At 32.4% G+C, this 19,307-nt stretch overlaps 1 protein-coding gene and 1 long non-coding RNA gene across 4 annotated transcripts in view; both read left to right on the top strand.

The window, feature by feature from the left end:
- Positions 1-6,610, top strand: part of LOC139512168 (uncharacterized) — a 28,616-nt gene extending 22,006 nt beyond the window's left edge. Inside the window, exon 2 of the long non-coding RNA XR_011662184.1 lies at positions 6,354-6,610. This is a non-coding gene — a long non-coding RNA (uncharacterized lncRNA). The remainder of the gene's footprint in view (positions 1-6,353) is intronic.
- A 6,071-nt stretch (positions 6,611-12,681) lies between these two features.
- LOC139512169 (cytochrome P450 2B4-like) lies at positions 12,682-18,952 on the top strand. Of its 3 annotated transcripts, none has more exons than XM_071299577.1 (5): positions 12,682-13,058; positions 13,885-14,400; positions 16,133-16,573; positions 17,772-17,997; positions 18,035-18,952. In XM_071299577.1, exons 1-4 carry the CDS (start codon positions 12,716-12,718, stop codon positions 17,951-17,953), a joined length of 1,482 nt encoding a protein of 493 aa, XP_071155678.1. In that variant the 5' UTR covers positions 12,682-12,715; the 3' UTR covers positions 17,954-17,997; positions 18,035-18,952. The 3 variants fall into 3 exon arrangements, with proteins under 3 accessions (XP_071155678.1, XP_071155677.1, XP_071155676.1); XM_071299576.1 differs by having other exon boundaries at positions 17,772-17,992; positions 18,029-18,952; XM_071299575.1 differs by having other exon boundaries at positions 12,683-13,058; positions 17,772-18,952.
- The last annotated feature ends 355 nt before the right edge of the window (positions 18,953-19,307 follow it).

Below are 19,307 nucleotides of genomic sequence, written 5' to 3' on the forward strand. Positions count from 1 at the left end.
CAACTTGTAGTAGGGGCTGATTTTAATCAGACTCTCTTTGTAGCAGATTGTTCCTTACACAACTGGACCAAGCTCCATTTGGGAAGAGCCAGTATTGGCTCTAAAGGAATTAATGAAAGTGTTAAGAATTAAATATAAATATATTTTTAGTTCAATATAATTTAACAATTTTGAGAAAAGTTTAACTTTCCAATATAATTTTACAAATTTAAGACAAATTTTGACTTTGCAATGACATGTTTTAATACATCCATGATATTATTGTTATTTATGATGTTTTTTGTGTGTAATCTTTCATTTTTGCAGTCTGATTAAAACCAGCCCCACCATCAACTTGCAGTAGGGGCTGGTTTTAATCAGACTCTCTTTGTAGCAGATTGTTCTTCACACAACTGGACTAATCTCCATTTGGGTGTAGCAAGTGTTGGCTCTGAAGGAATTAATGAATAAATGTATCCTTGGTATTAATGTTATATATGATTTTTTTTTTTGTGTAATCTTTCTTTTTTTGCAGTCTGATTAAAACCAGCCCCACCATCAACTTGTAGTAGGGGCTGATTTTAATCAGACTCTCTTTGTAGCAGATTGTTCCTTACACAACTGGACCAAGCTCCATTTGGAAAGAGCCAGTATTGGCTCTAAAGGAATTAATGAAAGTGTTAAGAATTAAATATAAATATATTTTTAGGTCAATATAATTTTACAATTTTAAGAAAATTATGACTTTGCAATATAATTTTACAAATTAAAAAGTTTTTGACTTTGCAATAATAATTAACAAATTTGAGAAAAGATTGACTTTGCAATCACATGTTGAAAACTATTTTGAGGTACTGCCTTGTAGGACATGGTCCAGCGAATTTGAATTAATTACCAATTTTATGTTAAGTTTAGGTAATTTGATAGGATATATATACTTGTTATAGAAAAAGTCTACCTCCAAATTCAACAAATATTTTGTTAATCAGAAACTTCAGCATAATGATAACTTACGTTTTTGTTAACTATAAACGGAGAAATGTTAGCTTATAGCCTTAATTAATGTATCAGATGTTTCTTTGCTTGTGTCTGTACAGAAGCACATTTAATTGATTAATTAAGGACATCTAAAGCAAAATGAACAGTTTAAAAAATAAATTATAAATTATACTCATTTATATTTGGAAAATTGCAACTTAGCTTTGAAAATTGACTTTTTACAACCTGTTTTGTTGCAAAAAGGGCTTTGTGGAAATCAATCCTACATCTTTTATCAATTAGACAGCAACCCAATTACTCAAAAAAAATATGGTCTCCAACAATCGAAAATTAAGTGTCTTGTATAATTGTATAATATGTCAGCTTGGTTGACCGTTATGGAATATATGTTTCACAGATGATAAGGGATATGTTCCTTCTGTGGCAACTACAATCCCTTTTCTCGAATGTGACCTACCCAATTAGTCTAATAGGTTTAAACTATCATGGGCAACATGACGGGTGCCACATTTGAAGCAGGATCTGCTTACCCTTCTGGAGTACCTTAGATCACCCAAATTTTTGGTGGGGTTGATGTTGCTAAGTTTTTTTCTTAGCCATGGCGTTGTCAGTTTATTTTCGATTTATGCGTTTGAATGTCCATTATGGTATCTTTCATCCCTCTTTTAAACACTAATTTAGAAAAAAAAAGTGTGAATCTAGCTGAGACTATCAAAGATCTTCATCAACAAATTACTTAATTTAAAAAAAAATGATTTCAGTTTTCAGAAACATTTAATGCCATATTTGGATGTCTGGTTAATGATGACTTATAAGCAATTAAATAAATTTGAGATGTTATCTGATGTTAATGGCCATATTTAATTATCTTATGTTAAGGGGAATATGTGCACTACATTATAAATTGGCAGAACAAATTTGTATTCAAAAGTAAAATGTTTTAATGCAAATAAATATCAAATTATAAATTCAGAAATACATCTTACTTTCTAGCCATTTCTATACTATAATTTAACCTACAATCTAACAAACCTAACATTTTTTCTTGGTCATTTCTGAGTTGTGATTTCTTTATTTCTGATTATTTTGCTGGTTTGAATGGTTTCCTTTATTTGATAGTCGAAACGTTCTCTTTAGTTTTATAAGTGTTTCTTAGTTATGTATTTCTGAAATTATTCATTGGTATTTTAAGAACTTTAAAAAAAAATCTATTTTTGAATTATTAAAATTAATTAAATTGTCTCATTTGATTCATTAACAGTTTGATATGTTTCGTAATTATTTCTTGATAATATTACCATTGTAGTGCATATTATTCATCTGCCAAAATTGTCCAGATCCTTGTCCATTTTTTCTTTTATTTTTTGAGTAGAGAATTTGGTGTTCATAGCAGGTCTTTTCTGGTTTCTGCTTCAAATTCTCAAATTTTAAATATCCAAGTCTGAAATTTAATACAGATGAAAAAAAAAAATTTTCAGAATACTAATAAAGATATATATATGGGCTATTTCTCCTTCTTTTCATGATCATTAAAAAATTGCTTGTAGTAGGTATTTTCACATATAATGGAATTTAAAATTATACTAAAAAAAAATTTAAAAAATGTAAGATCATAAAAAACCCTTTTTTATGAAATTGAGCAGACATAATATTTATTATATAGAAATGCACTTGAAATTGAACTCCCTTTTGCTTAAGTTTGATGTTTAAGTTGCATATATGAAAGCAGAATTAGTTAAAAATCTAAATTCAATAGTTCCTTTCAGCTCACCTAACCTGAAGGGCCAAGTGAGCTTTTCTCATCACTTGGCATCCCTCGTCGTTAACTTTTACAAAAATCTTCTCTGAAACTACTGGGCCAAATTAAACCAAACTTGGCCACACTCATCATTGGGGTATCTAGTTTTAAAAATGGGTTTCGTGATTCGGCAAATCAAGATGGCCGCCATGGCTAAAAATAGAACATAGGGGTAAAATGTAGATTTTGGCTTATATCTCTGAAACCAAAGCATTTAGAGCAAATCTGACAAGGGGTAAAAAATCAGGTCAAGATCTTTCTGCTGAGTTATTAACAGATGAACTGGGCAACTCATTGTTAGGTTGCTGCCCCTGAATTGGTAATTTTAAGAACAAATTGCAGATTTATGTTATTTTCTTGAATTTTATTATAGATAGAGATATACTATAAACAGCAATAACGTTTAGCGAAGTAAGATCTACAAATAAGTCACATGACCAAAATGGATGGGTAGCTGCCCCTAAATTGGTAATTTTAAGGAAATTTTGCAGTTTTTGGTTATTTTCTTGAATTTTATTATAGAGATAAACTGTAAACAGCAATACTGTTCAGCAAAGTAAGATATACAAATGAGTCAACATTACCAAAATGGTCAGTTGACACCATAAAGGAGTTATTGCCCTTTATAGTTTATTTATTAAAAAAAATCGTTAATTTTTGTAATCTTACTAAAATCCTCTCCTGAAACTACTATGACAAATTTAACCAAGCTGTCCATAATCATTATTAGGGTATGTAGTAAAAAAAATGTGGCCGATGACCCCGCCCGCGAACCAAGATGGCTGCCCTGGCTACAAATAGTACATAGGGTAAAATGCAGCGTTTGGCTCATATCTCTTAAACCGAAGCATTTAGAGCAAATATGACAGTATAGAATTGTTCCCTAGGTGAAGATCTATCTGCCCTAAAATTTTCAGACCATTCCGGCAATCCGTTTATAGGTTGCTTCCCCTGAATTGGTAATTTTAAGAAAATTTTGCAGTTTTTGGTTATTTTCTTGAATTTTATTATAGATAGAGATAAGCTGTAAAGAGCAATAATGTTCAGCAAAGTAAGATATACAAATAAGTCAACATTACCAAAATGGTCAGTTAATCCCTTAAGGAGTTATTTACCTCTATAGTCAATTTATAACAATTTTTCGTAAATTTTTGTAAGCCTACTAAAATCCTTTCCTCTGAAAATTTATCAGGGTTATAACTTTTCAAGTGAGTCTTCCTGGTTAATCACCACTCTTCGCTACTATACTGTTTATTTTATTTTATTTGGTATTTTCATCTCATCTTGTCATGTGTGTTTGTGTTATGTTATATAACTTTTGATGAACTTCTTTGTACCATTGTAATTTATGGTGTTTGAGAAATAAAGAATCTTGAATCTTGAATCTTGAAACTACAATAACATTCAACCAGGCTGTACACAATCATAATTAGGGTTTTTAGTTTAAGGAATGTGTCCGATGACGCCGCCCGCGAACCAAGATAGCTGCCCTGGCTAAAAATAGTACAGAGGGTAAAGTGCAGCTTTTGGCTCATATCTTTGAAACCAAAGCGTTTAGAGCAAATCTGACAGAATAGAATTATTCATTAGGTAAAGATCTATCGTCCATAAAATTTTCGGACCATTCCGGTAGCCCGTTGTTAGATGGCTTCCCTTGAATTGGTAATTTTAAGGAAATTTTGCAGTTTTTGGTTATCTTGAATTTTATTATAGATAGAGATAAACTAAACAGCAATAATGTAAAGCAAAGAAAGACCTAAAATAAAAGATAAGTCTAACATTTATGTGCAGAAATTTAGAATATATTGAAAGAGAAATGAAACTTTACAACAGAGTATAAATTCCAAAATACAAATAAGGTTAAAAGATCTATGATTGGATGAAATCTTTATGGGAAGAAATTTGATGTTTAGGTAAGTAAGCATTAGTATAAAAACACTACACACATGCATTGTTAAGAGACCTCGTATCCTTGTATGCAAATTTTCTTGTTAAAGAATTCCGATGACAGTTATTTCCCTTATTTCTAGCAGTGTTTATAGCAAAGTGTTCAGTTTGACTTTGCAATCACATGTTTCAATACATCCATGATATTATTGTTATTTATGATGTTTTTTGTGTGTAATCTTTCTTTTTTGCAGTTTGATTAAAACCAGCCCCACCATCAACTTGTAGTAGGGGCTGATTTTAATCGGACTCTCTTTGTAGCAGATTGTTCTTCACACAACTATACTGATCTCCATTTGTGAGTAGCAAGTGTTGGCTCTGAAGGAAATAAATGAAAGTGTTCAGAATAAATTAAAAACATATGTTTTAGGTCAATATAATTTAACAAATTAAAGAAAATTTTGACTTTGCAATATAATTTAACAAACTTAAGAAAAGTTTGACTTCGCAATCACATGTTTTAATATATCCATGATATTAATGTTATTTATGATGTTTTTTTTGTGTGTAATCTTTCTTTTTTTGCAGTCTGATTCAAACCAGCCCCACCATCAACTTGTAGTAGGGGCTGATTTTAATCAGACTCTTTGTAGCAGATTGTTCTTCACATCTGGACTAAGCTCCATTTGGGAGTAACGGTGTTGGCTCTTAAGGAATTAATGAAAGTGTTTAGAATTAATTAAAAACATATTTTATAGGTCAATATAATTTAACAAATTAAAGAAAACTTTTACTTTCCAATATAATTTAACAAATTTAAGAAAAGTTTGACTTCGCAATCACATGTTTTAATGTATCCATGATATTAATGTAATTTATGATTTTTTTTGTGTGTAATCATTCTTTTTTGCAGTCTGATTAAAACCAGCCCCACCATCAACTTGCAGTAGGGGCTGGTTTTAATCAGACTCTCTTTGTAGCAGATTGTTCTTCACACAACTGTGCTAAGCTCTATTTGGGAGTAGCAAGTGTTGGCTCTCAAAGAATTAATGAAAATGTTCAGAATAAATTAAAAACATATTTTTTAGGTCAATATAATTTAACAAATTAAAGAAAATTTAGACTTTGCAATTTAATTTAACAAATTTAAGAAAGATTGACTTTGCAATCAAATTTAAGAAAAAATTGACTTGGCAATCACATGTTTTAATACATCCATGCTATTATTGTTATTTATGATGTTTTTTTGTGTGTAATCTTTCTTTTTTGCAGTCTGATTAAAACCAGCCCCACCATCAACTTGTAGTAGGGGCTGATTTTAATCAGACTCTCTTTGTAGCAGATTGTTCCTTACACAACTGGACCAAGCTCCATTGGGAAGAGCCGGTAATGGCTCTAAAGGAATTAATGAAAGTGTTAAGAATTAAATATAAATATATTTTTAGGTCAATATAATTTAACAATTTTGAGAAAAGTTTGACTTTCCAATAGAATTTTACAAATTTAAGACAAATTTTGACTTTGCAATCACATGTTTTAATACATCAATGATATTATTGTTATTTATGATGTTTTTTGTGTGTAATCTTTCTTTTTTGCAGTCTGATTAAAACCAGCCCCACCATCAACTTACAGTAGGGGCTGGTTTTAATCAGACTCTCTTTGTAGCAGATTTTTAAATTTTTAAAAGAAAGACTCCATCATAAAATACAACTCTGGAATTTAATTTGCTGTGATAGAATATAGACTACAAACACTAATGGACTCGGGGAACAAGCTGTGCAAGGGAAGAGACATATAAAGATCCAAAAGAAACAGATTCGGGAATATGTTGTGCAAAACAAAACAATAACAGACTCAAGAATGTGGTTTGCTCAACAAACTTTAATTGAACAACAAAACAATAGAATATAACCAGTGCTGAAATAAAATTTATGGACTTTTTTATTCGTTTGCTATAAAATTGAGATGCGTGTGCTTAGCATTACAACGCTTGCAGTTTTATTTGAGCCCTGCCATTCTTAGACGTGTGTATACTCATTTTTGTCCAGTCTGCAACTTTTGTGCCAAAAAGCTCGACATAGGGTTAGTGATCCGGTGGCAGCGGTGTTAGCTAACTTTTTAAAAGCTTTATATTTTAGAAGACCTGGATGCTTCATACTTTGTATATAGACGCCTTATGTTACGAAGTTTCTGTCTGTCACATGTCCATTGTCCTTGACCTTATTTTCAAGATTTTTATGGCACATTATATTGTCTGGTCTGCACCCGTGGACCGTCCGTCCAGTCGTCCGTTCCGCTCCAGGTTAAAGTTTTTGGTCGATTTAGTTTTTGATGAAGTTGAAGTCCAATCATCTTGAAACTTAGTACACATGTTACCTATGATATGATCTTTCTTATTTTAATGCCAAATTTGAGATTTTATCCCATTTTTACGGTCCACTGAACATAGAAAGTGATAGTGTGGATGGGACATCCGTGTACTATGGGACACATTCTTGTTTGTAATGTTAATTTCTCTCTTATTATGAGTAATAGGATAACTATATTTGGTATGTGTGTACTTTGCAAGGTCCTCAAACCCGTCAGACAGTTTTAACTTGACCTAATCATTATTTCATGGATCAGTGAACAAGGTTAAGTTTTGGTGGTCAAGTTCATATATCAGATACTATAAAGTAATAGGGCTAGACTTAGTATATTTGGTGTATGGAAAGATTGTAAGGTGTACATGTCCAAAGGGCAGGTGTCATCTGACCCGAGACCTCATATTCATGGTTCAGTGGTTATAGTTAATTTTTTGTATTTTGATCCGTTTTTATGCCCCACCTACGATAGTAGAGGGGCATTATGTTTTCTGGATGTGCGTCCGTTCGCTTCAGGTTAAAGTTTTTGGTCAAGGTAGTTTTTGAAGAAGTTGAAGTCCAATCAACTTGAAACTTAGTACACATGTTCCCAATGATATGATCTTTCTAATTTTAATGCCAAATTATAGTTTTGACCCCAATTTCATGGTCCACTGAACATAGAAAATGATAGTACGAAGTTCAGGTTAAAGTTTTTGGTCAAGGTAGTTTTTGATGAAGTTAAAGTTACATCAACTTGAAACTTAGTACGCATGTTCCCTATGATATGATCTTTCTAATTACAATTCCAAATTAAAGTTTTGACCCCAATTTCACGGTCCAATGAACATAGAAAATGATAGTGCGAGTGGGGCATCCGTGTAATATGGACACATTCTTGTTCTTATACTGTATGCAATATGTCTACTATATTTGGTGTATGGAATAATAATAATGTAAGGTTTACATGTCCAACTGGCAGGTGTCATCTGACCTTGACTTCATTTTCATGGTTCAGTTGTCAAAGTTAAGTTTTTGAGTTTTGGTCCTTTTTTTCTAATACTATATGAATAAGTCAACTATATTTGGTGTATGGCAATATTTTATGATGTACATGTCGGTCTCGCAAGGTTTTATTTTACCTTGACATCATTTTCACGGTTTAGTTTGTGTTTTGGTCTGGTTTTTTTCCCAAACTATAAGCGATAGGTTAACTTTCTTGGATCATGTTAAGTTTATGTGATAGTTATAGCAAAAGCTTTGTATTGAGGACTATAACCATTATACCAATGGTTAGTAAAGAAGGCGAGACATTTCAGCGTGTGCACTCTTGTTTTTAATTAGTAATGTATTAAATGCTGGTGATTGATAATTTAAACAGTACATTGTAAGTCCATGATATTTGGTAAACATTTACATCATAATATACATGTGATTTGAAACCGTTTTATTCAAAATTCAAAATTATTTGGTGTTCAACCTCTTTTCGCCTTTATATCCCTGGTCCATGGAAACACAAGTTTTACTAATTTGAAGGGTAAAATTATCAGGACCAATTGAAAATGATTTAGTATTATACTTGAGCATCTACAAATGAGATTTCTTTAAAAATTATGATTGGACTCTCCGTCATGGTTAATTAACACAATGAAAAGGTTTGTGTCAGCCTGAATGGAGTCTAAAAGCAAGACGTGGATATGATGTTTCCGGTGTCGTCAACAATATATTAATATATAATTATTATGTCAGATTATGGGGAACCACTAGTTATGGGTAAAAAATATTTGGTATGCAGTTGTGTCAGCACTGGCACATCTCATTCCCATGTAAATTAGTTGGCCCCATCATTAGTAACCTTTTTTCGCTACATTGAAGACCCATTGGTGGCCTTTGGCTGTTGTCTGCTCTATGATCGGGTTGTCGCTTTGACACATTCCCCATTTCCATTCTCAATTTTATTTTGACTTTGATGCAGATCTGAAACTTGGTTATTGCGAGGATTCAACTCAGATCCGGAGTCTTTAGCTAAAGATTGGTGGTTCTCTCCCGGTACTTGTTCTATATTCTCCCATCAATTATATACTAACTGCCACATATAGTCATGGTTGCTGAAAGTGGCCAACAACTAGGGTTTTGTATTCTTTGAGGGAAATGAAAAAAAGTAATATTTAATTCAGATAAACTTCTGCAGTAATTTTATTCCTTTTTAATTGAATGCGTATGCTGATTTGATTGAACGGTTGATGTTTGTTCAATGTCCAGTGGCAAATATTTCATGCATGGTGAAGACGAATGCAGAATTGAATCTAAATGGCTGAACATTTCTTTTTGTAAAATTCAAATTTAGGGATCGAGCTACCATTTTATGAGGCAGAACAGTAGTTTTAGTAAAAAGAAATTGTTAGTAACTTGGCAAAAAAACATGTAACTATGCTATACAAATATTAATACAATATACATGTACAACAATTAACCAGAGTATACTGATTTGTATCACTACAATATAATAACTATTATGGTGATGTTGAATTCCCTGTCATTCATTTATCATCCCCGCCCTAACTTGTCTCAGAACTTTTTTTTAACTGAACATTAACCTCACTTTCAGTTATAGAGATGTGATTTTATTTACAGGGACAAGTGCTTGTCGGACCATCCAAAAGAACTTGCGGTCATCCAATGTTCAATACTTCAGTACTTTGATTAATTTTCCGTGTCTTTACTCCCATGCTTGTCTCGCATTCGCATTTTATTAAGAAATAAAGTAGGACTAGATTCAAGGTCAGTTCGCAGATTGTTTTAAAATTATGTGTTCCTATGATATAAAGGTGGCACGGTAGTATTTCCTGGCCCATAAGGGATAATGATAGCCTTTTTAGAATTTTCACCACTTTCTAACACTGCAAAAAAAATCTACATTCACAGTTAACTGAAGTACTTTCATTTTACTATTCAGAAATGAATTTCAATATGTATCATCATGACCGTTTACTTTTTTTGCTATTTTAAAAAACCTAAGGCCACTAGTACTTTTATACACCTGATTCATCCCTCAGTTTGGGAAAGTATGTTCAGTGAATACTAAAATTGAGAAAGGAAATGGTGAATATGTCAAAGCGACAACCACCCGACCATAGAGCAAACAACAGCCGAAGGCAACCAATGGGTCTTCAATGTAGCGAGAATTCCCGCACCCGTAGGTGTCCTTCAGCTGGCCCCTAAAATATGCATAATAGTACAGTGATAATAGACGTCATACTAAACTCCGAATTATACACAAGAAACTAAAATTTAAAATCATACAAGACTAACAAAGGCCAGAGGCTCCTGACTTGGGACAGGCGCAAAATTGCGGCGGGGTTAAACATGTTTATGAGATCTCAACCCTCCCCCTATACCTCTAGCCAATGTAGAAAAGTAAAAGAATAACAATACGCACATTAAAATTCAGTTCAAAAGAAGTCCGAGTATTTTTTGTCCAATCACACTGTTTAGATACATTTACCTAAGTAACCAGTTTGGGAAAGTATGTTCAGTGAATACTGTATTTTTTGTCCAATCACACTGTTTAGATACATTTACCTAAGTAACCTAAATTCTGTTCTGGAATGCAAATACTACTGTGCCACCGAAACTGCTATCAAATTTATACTATGATTAATATTCGGTTTTCAAATAAGATGCACCCAAGCGGACACTAACAGGTGATCGCAGGGTCTTTGTCGGTCATTTATAATAACTGCATGATATCCAAGAACGGCTGAGTAATAACTTCTAGTGCTTTCCTTCTTATTAACGATCTTATATCTCGTGCTTCGTTTTTCCCGATTTTTATTTTCAGTGCAACGTTTTTGCGATTTTTATTTAACGTGCTTCCGTGTTTAGATCTTCCAATACCACCCTAAAAAATGTTTAAAATGTATTATTTTGCAACATCGTACTAAATAGCAGCTTGTGTCAAAGTTTTATGATACAACCTTCATTGCAAATCTTTGATAGTTTTAGTATGATTCATTTGCAACTTTCCTGACTCTAGAGGACTTAAAGCTTGACATTACTGACCTGTCGGCTTTTGTTGAAGCCTGCATGAACATTTTTTTGGTATGCAGTAAATTTCTATACTGAACGGCTTTAGAAACGCAACACTAGATTATTCTTTTCAATTTTCATTTTTAATTATGCATTTTTTTGTAAACAAACTTATGAATAGAAGGTTCTGTCATTACTTAAATGTTTGAAAAAAAAATGCAGTTCAAAAGTTGAATTGATTACGTCATTTTCGATGTTCAAATATTGTGGTATACACTGAAACCCTGGTTTTCCCCTTAGCAATGAACGGTGTCACCGTCAAAAGCAATAACTGCCTGTAACAAACGCCAAAATGATTGTCAGAAAGGTCAACCATTTCTGTTTGGCACGTTTTGGTTTCTGTTTTGCACCCTCTGATTTTGCAGTTGTTCCACCCATTACAATGTGTTTTGTCAATTATGCGGTTTAAACTTTAAGGCTCTAAATGTTTTTCTTCAGTCGATTCTTTGCCAGTTCAGTTAATGGGAAACATTTATGGCATAAATCTGTGCAAAGTTTCATTCATCAATTTGGTTAGCAGTTGACGTTGCGGCCGTAGATCTGTCTCACAAATGCCGTTGTCTAATCAAATTCTATTGACGTTGCATTGTCACTACATGTTGATTTAGTCTTTGATGGTCTTCAACAAATCCAGTCTACCGGTATCATTGTCGGAAGGACAGTAAGACGAGTTTCTGACGTCAATTTTTTGTGTTGCAGCACGTTCACGTTTTCCTGTTTGCAGAATTCCAATGAGTTGATTCAGCTTTTCATTCCTGAGTTTTAGCAATATGGAGATGCAACATTTTTTAAATGATTAAAGTGTGTCCAAGGATTGAACGAACTGTTTTACAAAGAAAAAAAACCGGAAAAAATCTTTTATTGGCTCGAAATTTCTCTTTCTGAAATTTCGTGCGATCTAAAAAATCTGGTATGTTCAATAACCACAGGTAAGTCAGATGTTTATTTTTCGAAAGGGAAAGACATATGATGAGCATGAATAGTAGTTGTATGAGGATCAAACATTATTTGGTGAAAAAAAATCTACAAAATGAGTGTTGCGTTTTTAAAGCCAGTCAGTATATTTACCGCTTTATTATATGAGCACCGGTCTATTGTTAAGGACTCAGTGTATGTTGCCTCTAGATGTGTTAATAGTTTTTCTCTACTTGGTAGCAAAGATAGATAAATTTCTTCTTTTTGTTGTTGTTTGAAGAAATTATCTAATTTAACGCTTTATTGTTCTATCATTCTTTTTTTTTATTCTAAACAATACAATAAAACTTAGAATCGTATTTGCCTAACTTAAAAGGTTAAAATAAATGAATTTTAAATATTCAATTGAATACCAGCATTTTATAAACATCCGTTTGTTACAAATATATTAAGCATCATATTGTATGATGAAATATAAAAAGTACAGCTTTCCTGCATCAACATTTTTCCATATCTTTTCTACATCGTCATTGGTACAACTGAAAAATATATTTAACGGAATCATTGGAAACAGGTATGCTAGTCAAAGGACGTTTTATTTACACCTAAAATACTTAATATATTAAAATGAGATTTATCTAAAGATCATTGATAATATAAATGGGTTATACGAGATAAAAATAGACTTAAGTAGGTCGTCAACATGGACGTTCTATTCAATTTTGGATACTTAGACTTGATATTCATTACTTTCTCCGTAAGTCTTTTGTTGCTATGGGTCAGGTCGAGGAGACCATCTGACTATCCTCCAGGACCAACACCTATCCCAGTTATTGGAAACTTTCATAATTTAGTAAATAAGGATTTTATGCAAGCACTGCGAGACCTCAGACAAAAACACGGAGATATATTTAGTCTTTCGTTGGGGACGTTTTGGGTAATTGTGGTGAATGGCAGTGATAATTTAAAAGAAATTCTAATAAAGAGAGGAGAGAAAACATCCGATAGACCAAAATTTTTCGTATTCAATCTAGTTAATAATAGAGGCAAGTAAACGTGGTTTAGGTAATTTAATATACGTGTGTCAGCGGTTTACATCTGTTTGTGATTGTCGTTATTGGTCATAGCATTTTTGGCTATTATTTGTAGATCTATTTTGCACTTTGAGCTACTCTTCACATTTTTTATTAGGAGCTGTTCCTGGTGAAACTAAAACACTCACAAAAACCAGCATTTCGGACTCTTTTTAGAAAGTTTTAATCATTAGATATTCATTTATGCACTAATTTATTTTGTTGTTGAAATGTTCTTATATATGTTATATATGTTTCTGCTTTTTGGTCGGTTGTCTTTTTGAAACATTCGCCATTTCCATCATCAATTTTATATCATAAATAAACATGATTCTAAAATAGATCATCACGAAATGAAATTTGTAAAAATGAGATGAGACAGTTATATGGAAAAAAATAGAAGGAAATTTCAGTCTCAAAGTTAATCATTGATAATTTTACCACTAAACTGCAAATCTAAAATAGGAAATTTTATTACTTATATCGATCAAATTATTTCTGTACTCACATAAGTAACTTCAACGTTCTAGCCAATAACTGAAAATCAACACATGTCTTGAATGTTCCCTTTGCCACTGTCACACATTCAGTGACCGTCGAATGCAATTGTCGGTTTGCATCTTGTATCAGGGAGAATAAAATCACCAAATGTTTAAAGCAGTAAAGTATTTACTTATAGTCTATAGTCACATGTTCACGTTCTTTTTCGCATTTTACGATGTTTCATAAAATAAAGATGATTCAACGTTTGAAATTATATCTTACATTTTTGTATTTATATATTTTCTAATCATTCCAGGAATAATATCTGCAAGTGGTCCTAGTTGGAAACATCATAGAACCTTTGCTTTATCAAAACTACGTGACTTTGGGTTCGGAAAACGAAGTTTTGAGTCAAATATACACGAGGAATTAGAAATATTTCTGAATGAACTGGAAAAATATGACGAACAAGCTTTTGATATATCAGAAATAATTCATACAAGTATGTCGAACATCGTGATGGCCATCACCCTTGGACGACGATTCGACTATAAAGACCCCGAATTTTCGTACTTTGTTCAACTCTTAAATGAAAATTTCACTAATGCTGCAGTGTTGGGTCCAGTAAACTTTATTCCTATTCTTGAAAAGTTGCCCATTGACATTTTTGGTGCAAAGCAAATGTCGAAGAATGTTGAGAGATGTAATGCTTTCCTTCAAAATGAAATAAATGAACATGAAAAAACATTGGATGAAAATAACATCAGGGATTTCATTGATGCATACCTAGTTGAGCTCAGACAGGAGCGAGACACTGATAACTACTTTTCTGGTAATTTATAATTAAGATTTTTGTTGAATAATGAAATTCGATTTTAGGGATTAGAAACGGCTTTATTACACACGCAATTACAGCTTAAATGATACATACATTTAATACTGATAATAATTTATATACAATGATAGTAAGAATTTTTACAAAATATTCCTTAGGTTACACCATGTATAGATATTTAAGTATAACTGACATACAATACAATATATATCATAATTCAAAATACGAGTAGAGTATTGTACACCGTAATGGACACATATTATATGTGAAAATACTCTTGAATATTTTATAAGTTCATCTGCAATATATAAAATTGAGAAAGGAAATGGTGAATATGTCAAAGCGACAACCACCCGACCATAGAGCAAACAACAGCCGAAGGCAACCAATGGGTCTTCAATGTAGCGAGAATTCCCGCACCCGTAGGTGTCCTTCAGCTGGCCCCTAAAATATGCATAATAGTACAGTGATAATGGACGTCATACTAAACTCCGAATTATACACAAGAAACTAAAATTTAAAACCATACAAGACTAACAAAGGCCAGAGGCTCCTGACTTGGGACAGGCGCAAAATTGCGGCGGGGTTAAACATGTTTATGAGATCTCAACCCTCCCCCTATACCTCTAGCCAATGTAGAAAAGTAAAACAATAACAATACGCACATTAAAATTCAGTTCAAGAGAAGTCCGAGTCTGATGTCAAAAGATGTAACAAAAGAAAATAAATAAAATGACAATAATACATAAATAACAACAGACTACTAGCAGTTAACTGACATGCCAGCTCCAGACCTCAATTAAACTGATTGAAAGATTATGTCTTCATCATATGAATATCAGGTACAATCCCTCCCGTTAGGGGTTTAGTATCATACTATCATAAAATATATATATATTAGTTTCATAATCTGGACAGCTATTCATACGCTTATATTTCCACAAAGAGGACATATAACAGTAGCGGATTCATGAGGGCGTCTTTGATAAAAAAAAATAATAGCATCAAATCATTCAAATTCCTTTCGCATCGCCCCACTCGGCAGAATATATACCATTTCATTTTCTGCAAACGAAAGATGCTCCTTGCAATTATAGTTATTAAACTTTGCAGTAAATTATTTCTTTCTCAATGCAATATGTTTCACTACAAAATGCAGATTCAAGCACGATGTTGACATGTCCTTGATTTAGAGTATCCTAGGATAAATATATTTCAAAAGATCCAAAAAGGTTTTTTGACAAGGGACAAGGATGACCCATAAACTACTTTTCATCGCTAAAAAGTAGAATAATAGAATCTATCTGCAACGTCACTCGTTGCTTTCAGGGACTAGTACTGCGATCATGGTTTAACTTCACCAATGATGCTATAGAAATAATGGAAACAAATATACTGGTGTCAGCAGTTGATCAAGGACTTGTCGATTTATAGAGGGGGGGATTCTATAGAATGAAAATATAAGATATAAACGGCCGAGGGGAGCGCGGCGAAAACCAAATTTGGACGATTATATAAAAAAAAGTCAATTCATGGGTTGTTCGCCCTTTACTCCCCTTGAATCCGCCACTTGCATGGCATTGACAAGAAGTTATACATGATCAGTTGTAGAAACTATTGACGCCAATGACAAACTTTGACTGTCACTACTCACTTACATGTAGACTTCACATTGTACTGTGCCTGTCCCTTTACAGATATTAATCATACAATTTTTTTTAATATATAGGTGCAAATTTGTTAGCATCGATTGGCGATCTTTTTGCAGCGGGAACGGAAACAACAGCAACAACTATAAGATGGGCTTTAATGTACCTCTTGAACAATATGGACATCCAGCACAAAATGTGGAAGGAAATTAATGAGAATGTGGGCAGTGGCCGACTGCCAAGTTTGTCTGACAAGCCAAACCTTCCTTACTGTGAAGCTGTTATTCTTGAATCTCTCAGACTTGGAAATATTGTTCCCTTTTCCCTGCCACACACCGTATCAGAGGATATCTACTACAAAGGAATGAAGATTCCAAAGGACTCTGTCATATTTCCAAGTCTTGATTCTGTGGTGTATGACGAAAGCTTATTTCCAAATAGTCATATTTTTAATCCTGAACGCTTTATTGATGAAAATGGAAAACTGTGTGGTCAGGAGAAAATATTAACTTTCTCATTGGGTAAATATATGTAATATGAATTCTAGTTAACGAGAAAAATAAAACAGCTGCAATTTTGGAATACTTAATATAAACACATGAAAAATGTCAGTCTTTCTATCGGAAAATTACTTCTAATGAAATTCTTTTTATATTGTCATTCTTCTAGCTTAGAAGTTAAGTTCGCTTTAAAATTCACTATGCCTATGTCATCAAATAAAGGCAACAGTAGTATACCCCTGTTCATACTCATAAATCCATGGACAAAAAAACAAAATCGGGGTAACAAACTAAAACTGAGGGAAACGCATTAAATATAAGAGGAGAACAACGACACAACATTACAATGTAAAAAACACAGAAATGGACCAAGCATCAGACAAAATCCCACGAGAATAACAAATATAACATCAAAACAAAATACATGAATTTGGGATAGACAAGTACCGTGACACGTCTTATCACTATGTGAATTTACACTCAAAAATAAGAGAATACAAACGACGCAACGTTAAAATGTAACACACACAGAAACGAACTATAATATAACAATGGCCATATTCCTGACTTGGTACAGGACATTTTTAAAGGAAAAAATGGCGGGTTGAACCTGGTTTTGTGGCATGCCAAACCTCCCCTTTTATAGCCATGTGAAATATTACATTAAAATGACAAAGCTCGAATGTTGTATATCTTAGTATTTATTTTAAAGCCACAATGAACTTTAAAGCAACCTGTTGCGTCATTTTCTCCATATGTTTCATCGAAGATTTACATATCATGTGTGTTTCTTAAAAATCCTTTTGATTTGCTGACAACTTTTAAGAGGCATTTGAAAGTCAAATTTTGCTTCACAACAAAATACAACATTTATGACAGCACTTGCTTCACGTCACAACGTCACAACAATGCTTAGGAAAACACACGAACAATTTAATATAAATCATTATTTCATGGTTGCAGCATACAACTGTAGTAATAAAAAAATGAATGCTCCTTTTTGTTAATTTATAGGCTTATAAAAGCGTTGATCGTGCGAACATTTTCAGTATGAAGCGCGATTGCGCTTCATACAAAATGTACTTCGGCCAGCGCTTTTATTCCCCTATAAAATTACAAAAAGAAGCATTCAATTCTTAAATAAAAATAAATAGCGTGTAACAACTTACTGCTTTATCATACACAAACTTTATATATATATATATATATTTATTTTTAGGTCGGAGAGTGTGTCTTGGTGAATCCTTAGCAAGACTTGAGTTATTCTTGTATCTAACAGCTCTTGTTCAGAGATTTCGGTTCTTGCCTCCAGAGGGCGACAATCCACCAGCTGTGGAAGGAAAACTAGGCGTTACTTATTCACCTATCCTTTATAAGATAAGAGCAGTTAGGCGAAGTTGATAATAACCAACAGATCGTTTATAAGACGAGAGCGGTTAGGCGAAGTAATTTTAACCAATAGATAGGAGCAGTTAGGCGAAGTAATTTTAACCAATAGATAGGAGCAGTTAGGCGAAGTTAGTGATAACCAATAGTTTAAAGTGAAGAATGTTGTTAAATTGAAATTCTTGAAAAAGATAAAATACAACTGTTACAATATATGCTAAACATATAGAAATTATTAACATATAAGTGATTGTTATAAATAAACACATTTACAAAGACGTATATATGTTGTAATTGTTAAACAAAAAATAGTATAGATATATATGTAAAATTAGAAACTAAAAAATCGTTTGATCTTTGATTGCATTAGAAAAAAATATTAGTTTTAGGTTTATCTTTTAGCGATTATATTTTCTAGGGTATGTTATCATTTAAAACTCAAATTCACCTCTGTGGTTGTGTTCAATTACCATCTAGGCAATTTTTTCGGAAGAGTGAAAATTTGTTTAGGTTATATTCTTGTTTTAAATCATGTTTTAACTATTACCTGTTAAAGGTGTTGCTCTACCTGATCAGTTAAAGTTTTTTGAATTCTATTAATTTGTTATGCATTTTTGTCACTCATCAGAATATTGTTGAAAATTTTCGAAAATGTAATCAAAGTATGTCACGGCCGGTCACCGTGCTATTTATTTTAAGCTAACAATTGTGCAAAACTAGATTATTCAAGTAACACACTTTATTGTGAATAGAGAGAAATCGGATAGAATTTTGAAATAAAATATAAGAAGTCGGGTTTTATAATATACTTTCAGAAATTAAAAGTTAAAAATGATGTCAGCAAACTTGTTTTCTTCAGATCGTTAAAACATTCCATTAAAAAATATTTGTTAAGAGTTATCTTTCATTTTATGGCAATGCTCAAAAATTTAATCGAACCAAAACAAATATTTCGCATTTGTATCATAGGCTTACTTTTTATTTATTATTCAAATAAACAGTCTAACACATAAATTGTCATTCTGTCTCAAAATTGTTGATCTAAAAAGCACTTGACCGATATATATTCAGGTTTGGAACATCAGTATATTTAAAACGGTAATATTACACAGAATCCAGAACCAACGTACAATGCTAAATAAATTATGAAGATATTCACATAACAGTTTGAAATATAAAATTCTTTGAAAAAAAAAAAAAAAAATTCACACATTTCATTGAATCTGTATTTTGTTTATTTATTAGATTGCACAAAACAGTTTTTTTTTTTGGCTTGTGCTTTAGTTCATTAAATATAGCCGTTTTGGCTAAAATCTGACGTTTTCCCCTATGTACCTTAAACTATGTTAGATGTTTTCTCACAAGACTG

Source organism: Mytilus edulis, chromosome 2, assembly GCF_963676685.1.
Source record: "Mytilus edulis chromosome 2, xbMytEdul2.2, whole genome shotgun sequence".
NCBI lineage: Eukaryota > Metazoa > Mollusca > Bivalvia > Mytilida > Mytilidae > Mytilus > Mytilus edulis.

Bases quoted from the DNA above. Each gene is read 5' to 3' on its own strand.
- LOC139512169 (XM_071299577.1), top strand. From the start codon at position 12,716: ATGGACGTTCTATTCAATTTTGGATACTTAGACTTGATATTCATTACT. The intron at 13,059-13,884 runs GCAAGTAAACGT...TAATCATTCCAG, and splicing joins CAATCTAGTTAATAATAGAG to GAATAATATCTGCAAGTGGT. The intron at 16,574-17,771 runs GTAAATATATGT...ATTTATTTTTAG, and splicing joins AATATTAACTTTCTCATTGG to GTCGGAGAGTGTGTCTTGGT.